Source organism: Cariama cristata, unplaced genomic scaffold, assembly GCF_000690535.1.
Source record: "Cariama cristata isolate BGI_N322 unplaced genomic scaffold, ASM69053v1 scaffold29399, whole genome shotgun sequence".
Taxonomy (NCBI): domain Eukaryota; kingdom Metazoa; phylum Chordata; class Aves; order Cariamiformes; family Cariamidae; genus Cariama; species Cariama cristata.
In genome coordinates, this window is record NW_009634562.1 from 7,321 (window position 1) to 13,245 (window position 5,925).

The following is a 5,925-nucleotide window of genomic DNA, read 5'->3' on the forward strand; positions in this document are numbered from 1 at the left end:
TTCGAGAGGGAAAGCCCTAGGTTAAGTACCAAATGTAATGCTCTGGATGTAACCCCAACCTGGGGAGTGACAGACCTGCTGCCGGAGGTTGGACAGTGATGAGGAAAGACCAGCTACATGCACCTTCCTGGACATTTACTCACTGGCATCTTCTGGCTGCCATCACTGGGGCCAGCATCTTGGACCTGACACCCATCTCCCGCTGCATCTGTGCCCCTAGCCAACACTCACTTGCCACTGGCTTCAGAAATTTGCTTCCCTCCAGCCCATCCTGCCCCTGTCCCAGCAGCAACGCCGGCCTCGGGGCCGCACCAGTGTGGCTGCGCTTGTGCACCATCAGCACGTTGGGGCCGATGCACACCATGCCGCAGATGTCACACTTCAGCTTGCCGTTGGGCAGCCGAATGCCCCCGGGGGAGTGTGGCTCCTGGCCCGTCCCATCACAGTAGCCCAGGGGCTCCGAGAGCGAGTCCTCCACGATGACGCTGTCCTCTTTCTCAAGCATTCGGTCATCCTGTGACAGTAGCCGGCTGGCTTCCTCATCGCTGTACATCTCCACCTTGATAGAGTTTGCTACGAGGAGGCAGAAGGGATAAGACACAGTCAGGGGAGAAAGAACTCTTAAGTTAAAGAAGCTGGGAGCGCAGCTTAGGCAAGACTTGCTCCTAAAAGAAATACTGTGATGCATTAAGTGATTTGCTTGCAATAAACGCGCATCTTCTTATTTTGTCGGCTACTCAAGAACAGACATCGAACACAGATCACACGAGGTTATGGGCTGGACGGCATGTTTGCACACCCCAACAATTACCGCTCTGCATCCTGCATTGAAAGGTGACTGACAGAAGAAAAAGTCATTTAGTTCCCTGCATTCAAAGGCAGAGGAGGAAAGAAAAACCACTCGTGCTTTTAAAGTACTGCAGAGGAAGCAAAGACACCAAATTTTGACTCTCTGAATCAGTAAAGGCTCAAAATCCACTGGCAAGGAGCGCCTAACACGAGTCTCTTGGAGAGTGAGGAAATCTTGGTTCACTAGAGAAGCCGTTGCTTCACCGCAAGTTTTCATCTTTGCTACAAGACCGGGGATCCATCAGCTACCTAAAGGCAGAAAAAAGAAACCGAAGAGGACGGTGCTGCCTGAAAGCCCCCACTCCTGCCCCAGGCACGCCAATCGCTGCCTCCCCTGCCGCGGGTTTGCCTCTTTAAAAAAAACCTCGATCACTATCTTTAGTGATAGGCTGCAGGAATTGTGGCAAATGCACAGAGGGGATGAACACGCAGACACCTGTGGGGTGGTGTTTGGGCACCGAAAACCCCAAGAAAACTTGTGTGAAACTAGGGAAGTGAATGCGAGAGATGCCAGGGACCAGGGAAAGGTGCCACAGCCGAGGGCTGGTGACTGCCGGGAGCAGCCGCCCTGCAGCTTTTCTGGCCCAGACAAGAGCAGAGAGAGGGCAGGCGCTGGAGGAACCATGCTCAAGAAGCCCACTGAAGCCGGACGACGGTGGGGCACGGGGCCGGGGCAGCAGGTGGGTCTCCTTGCCGCAGGGCAGGCGCTGTGCCCCAGCAAAGCCCCCGGGTTTCCCTCCCCACCGCTACCTTTCCCTCCTCCTGCAGCATCAGGAGCAGAGGCTGGTGAGGGGATGCGCCAGCCCTGACCTACATTCCCGGCTGCTCTAATGATCTGTGGAATGCCACAAATCAAACACTCCCTGAGACGACGAGACGACGGCGACTGCTCCGCTCCCTCCACTGCCAGCAAGCTGCAGCCCTGCGGGGACTGGGAGAGGGAAGGATGTCAGAAACCTCTCCCTCTCCTCCCTCCGCTACCTCCTGAGGAACTTGTCCACCCAGATCCTGCAGGCTTCCTCCCTTGGCCATGTGTCCGAGCGGTCGTGCCACCTTGCAATGCTGGCTGTACCCTCTGCTCGAGGGAGAACTGCTGCCGGGACAATCTCAGCCTCTGTGAAAAGTTGCCTGTTTGGAAAGCCAGTCTTTAAAATGATCAAATTGGAACGTTTCCTCCCACTTTAACCCACCGCCAGCAGCAAGAGGGAATTCCCTGGGGAGGCCCTGGTACTCTCTGGCCAGGGATGGCCGCTCCTCAGCCGATCACACCTGCTACCTGCTCCTGTAGCGCTGGTCCTGGCAGGCCGGAGGAGGATGATGGTGGAGTAAAGTCGAATCCAGGTCACCCACATGGCCATGCAGTGAGCCCGCAGGCTTCAACAAAATATTTACAGAATCCCTTTAAATATCAGATTCTTATTTCTTCCATTTAAAGCAGGAGGCTCTTCCCAATCCCTTAAGAGGAGAACTGTGGGGGTTGGAGGAAACTGAACTTTATATACACAAAGGAGACTCTGCTGCTGCCCGGAGGGAAGGGGATTGCAGAGTCCAAGCTGCCTTGTGGAGACAGGCGTGAGAACGGAGCAGCCTGAGCGCAACCACACAGAGATCCCAGCAGCTTCCAGATCTGGTGCTGACTCGACCCCTGGGGCTCGTTCAGCTCTTTGTGAGAGCACAAATGCTCGCCCACAGTCCAGGGACGCCTGCGGCACGCTGACAAGCACAGCGCACCAGCCGAGGGGATTTGAGAAAACCTTGGTAACGTCCCGGGTACCAAACCATGTACCTGGGGAGTTTCTCAACAAACTCTCACATCAGCTGAGGCAGGGATGATCCTTCCCCGGTGGGCGAGCAGGAAGGCTTTGGGTCGCTTATCGGGCAAGGAGGACGCGTGAACATCGGAGATGGTGGCAGCAAGATGGTCCCAGTTCTGGGGAGACCTACAACTCCCGCTCCCCCAGGAACAGTGGACACGCAGCCCCTGAGGAGCCAGGCCACGCGCTCGGAGAGGAAACCTCCTCTTCCACGCCGGCCTTCGACATGGCAGGCAGGAGGGCTCTGGTTCTTCCCCGGAGCTAGGTACAGCTTTGCAAGTGGGGATTAATGAGGAGCAGCAGCATGGAAGTGATTCATCCGAGACTGCGTGAGGTTTATTGCCGGGTGAAGAGCCCAGGAATTCTGGCTCTCGCTCCCCTCCTTCCCTTCCTGGATCCTGGCAGCAGACAATGCTGCCTTCCCAGGGAGGCTCCAGGCAACGTGAACTGTGCATACACCCGGCCTTGGCAATCGGAGGCACTTTCAGACCGTCTGCTGAGCCACCGGCCAACGCCACCGCTGGCTGCAGACCGGGAGGAGACTCTGCGGCTGAAGCATTCTCGCAGGGAGGGGGGAGCAGAACTTTATGTGTTGGCCGGTGCCACCACGCTCCCCTGGGAGCATCCAAGAGACCCAGTGCAAACAGATGCCTCTGTGCACAAACGCGAAGTGAAAAGCTCCTCTCTCGGTGGCGGGAGCTGCCTGGATGAGTTGACGTTTGCTGCGCTTTGATTTTCTGGTTGTTTTTTTGGTTTCTTTTTTTTTTTTTTCCCTCCCATTCCCCTGGGGACTTATTTTTTTCCTGGGCATAGAAGGGAGGCCAACTATTGTTCTGTAATTCTCCTTTCAGAACCAATGCAGAGTCCGGTCTCGCTGGAGAGAAGTCTCTGCTGGCAGAACAGGTTATATAATGTTCTTGCTCCTCCGGGGCACGACGCTCGCTGGATGAACCAGCTGTGAAGTCAAGTCCGATCAGAGGCAATACCATCACTAGCATCCTGCTGTTAAAGGGGAAGGGATCGTTATTGTCCTTTCAGTCAGTCCACGTGCTCAATTCCTTTTGCTTCTGATCAAGCGAAAAGGCTGCGTTACCTCTCAGAACTGTCCTCTGCGGAGAAGCCAAGATTTCATTTCTTTGCAGAGCTTCCAAGCGTTTTTATAGGGCGAATGTAAAATAAATACCAAGCGATGAAAGGAAAAAATGGCAACGGAGCTAATTCATAACGTTAACACTTCTGAAAACGTAATGTTTTGGGTTTATTTTATGCTGGTTCAGAAAGAGTAACCTTCAAACACCAGGACCTAACCAGAAGCATCCCAATCCCCTCACTGCTGGAAGCCCACGTGGATAAATTACGAGGGAGTTTCTCTGCTACAGAAAAGCAATAGGCAACTGCACGCTGGAAGCCGGGAAAGAGGTAAGATCAGAGGAGTGCCGGTCTTTTTGGTGTCGGTCAAATCAATCTGGTAGAGATGGCCCAACTGCCGGCTCTTGAATACCAAGCGAGCAATTCAGAGCGGATTTGCCAACTTATCTTGTCCCAGTGCTCCTTCTTTTCATGCGTCAACACGACTTAGCAGCATATATGGCCCACGGAAACTTGACTGCTGCCCCAAGAAGGCTGCAATGTAAACAGTGTCTCTGCAAGTTAAGCCTCTACCAGTTGTACTGAGCTCAGCCAGGGCCACGCCATTCCTCAACGCGCAAGGGAAACGCCACAGCTCTCATCAGTCACCCCAGCGAGCAATGGGAGCGGACAGCACGCCAGGACGAGGGACAGACTGCGGCAACTCTGAAATCGGACCTGTTTTACTGGGGGAGGTTCTTAAATATAACCTAAAAATCAGTTTCATTCCTTTTAAATAAAAAGGAGAGAATTCCATCAGTAGACAGGGAAGGAGATGGAAAGTTTCATGTTGTGGACAGCAGATTCCCCACACCTGTCCCATTTCTGGATGAGTTCTCCGTTGGGTGCCAGCCACCAGCTCGGCCGATGGCACTCAGCCGGGTGAGAGCGCATGGAGGCAGAGGCACGACCGGGCAAAACCTCAGAGAGCACACACCCGCTCTGCGAGGTGACAAGGGCTGGCAGAAGAGGAGCTTCGCGAGGAGCGCACCGCCTCCCCCCTCTTCTGCTCATTTCTTGGCAGAGGCAGCAGGCAGAAAGTACAGAGAGATGTGACGGCAAAGCTGGTGCCTGAACAAAATGGCACAGACTGGCCAGGGGTAGGTGAAGGCAGGGAGCTGGTGGTGTGTTCCATCACCCCACGGCACTCTCGGCGTATCCGAACACGCCCAGGGGCTCTCCGAATCTACTGCAGCTGCGCAAGTAACTTCTCAACAGACCCATTCACATAGGGGCAGTTCTGCTGCTACGTGAACTCCCGTGCACACCACGGACTCCAACCCACCCCAGCTGCTACATGAGAGGAAGCAGCGCAGCTTCTCGTTTCCCGGAAACCCATCTAGACAGATACAAAAAATAACTTATTCCAAAGCAACTAATAGCTCTGCGGCCTCTCCAGAGCTGTGATCATTAACAGTCTGGAACATGCAGCTCCTTGGAAGTCAAGGTGAAACTCACAACCACAAGGAAAGACCCCGACTCCTCGGCATCGCCACAGCCAATTCAAAAAAACTCTGGGCTCAGCAACAGCCGGTGCCCAGGATCAGTAACCGGGCAGCTGCTCCACACAGAGACCAAAGCAGGGTTTTATCCTCTTCGGTTGGAAAACAAAGAGTCAGACTCGAAGAGAAATCTGTCACAGTGGGAAGTCAAAATTTGTGTCACGCCTGAGAGAGTGCAGAGTTTGGGGACAAAATAGGCAGACCTTGGCATGGCTTTTTGCAGTTAAGTCGGTGTACTCACCACTGAGAGAGCGGCTCGGGGAGGAGTGCTGGCTGTTGGGTGTGCTCACCGTGGGTCCCACGATCGCCGAGCTGAACTCCTTCTCCAGAGAGGAATCCCCACTACCTTTGGGAGGAGGGAAACACAAGTGAGTGATGCCTGAGGCACGGCTTGTGGGGTCCCACTGCCTTCACCTCACCAAGTCGTCTTCCCAGCACCTCTGCTTTGGAAAGGGGCTGCTGATGGGCCCTTCGGGGACCTGAAGGACACAGCTTTTACCCGAATGGCACTGTCTGCCATGCACACCAGCACAGTATTAGACAGGAGCTTGGTGCGTTCTGGATCACAGTCCTCCAGCTGCGACCTCCTCAGACGCAACAGCCCCGAGCCAGCGCCGCGCCGATGGCAGCGG

At 54.7% G+C, this 5,925-nt stretch overlaps 1 protein-coding gene across 1 annotated transcript in view; it reads right to left on the reverse strand.

Annotated features, from left to right (window-relative positions):
• The window catches only part of LOC104167075 (zinc finger protein Eos-like), a gene marked incomplete at its 3' end in the record, with an annotated part of 18,535 nt that overhangs the window by 6,444 nt on the left and 6,166 nt on the right, over positions 1 to 5,925 (reverse strand). The window contains exons 2-3 of the mRNA XM_009707203.1: positions 5,535 to 5,639; positions 313 to 573 (exon numbers count right to left, since the gene is read on the reverse strand). Of these exons, the coding sequence (XP_009705505.1) occupies positions 313 to 573; positions 5,535 to 5,639 (366 nt within the window). The remainder of the gene's footprint in view (positions 1 to 312; positions 574 to 5,534; positions 5,640 to 5,925) is intronic.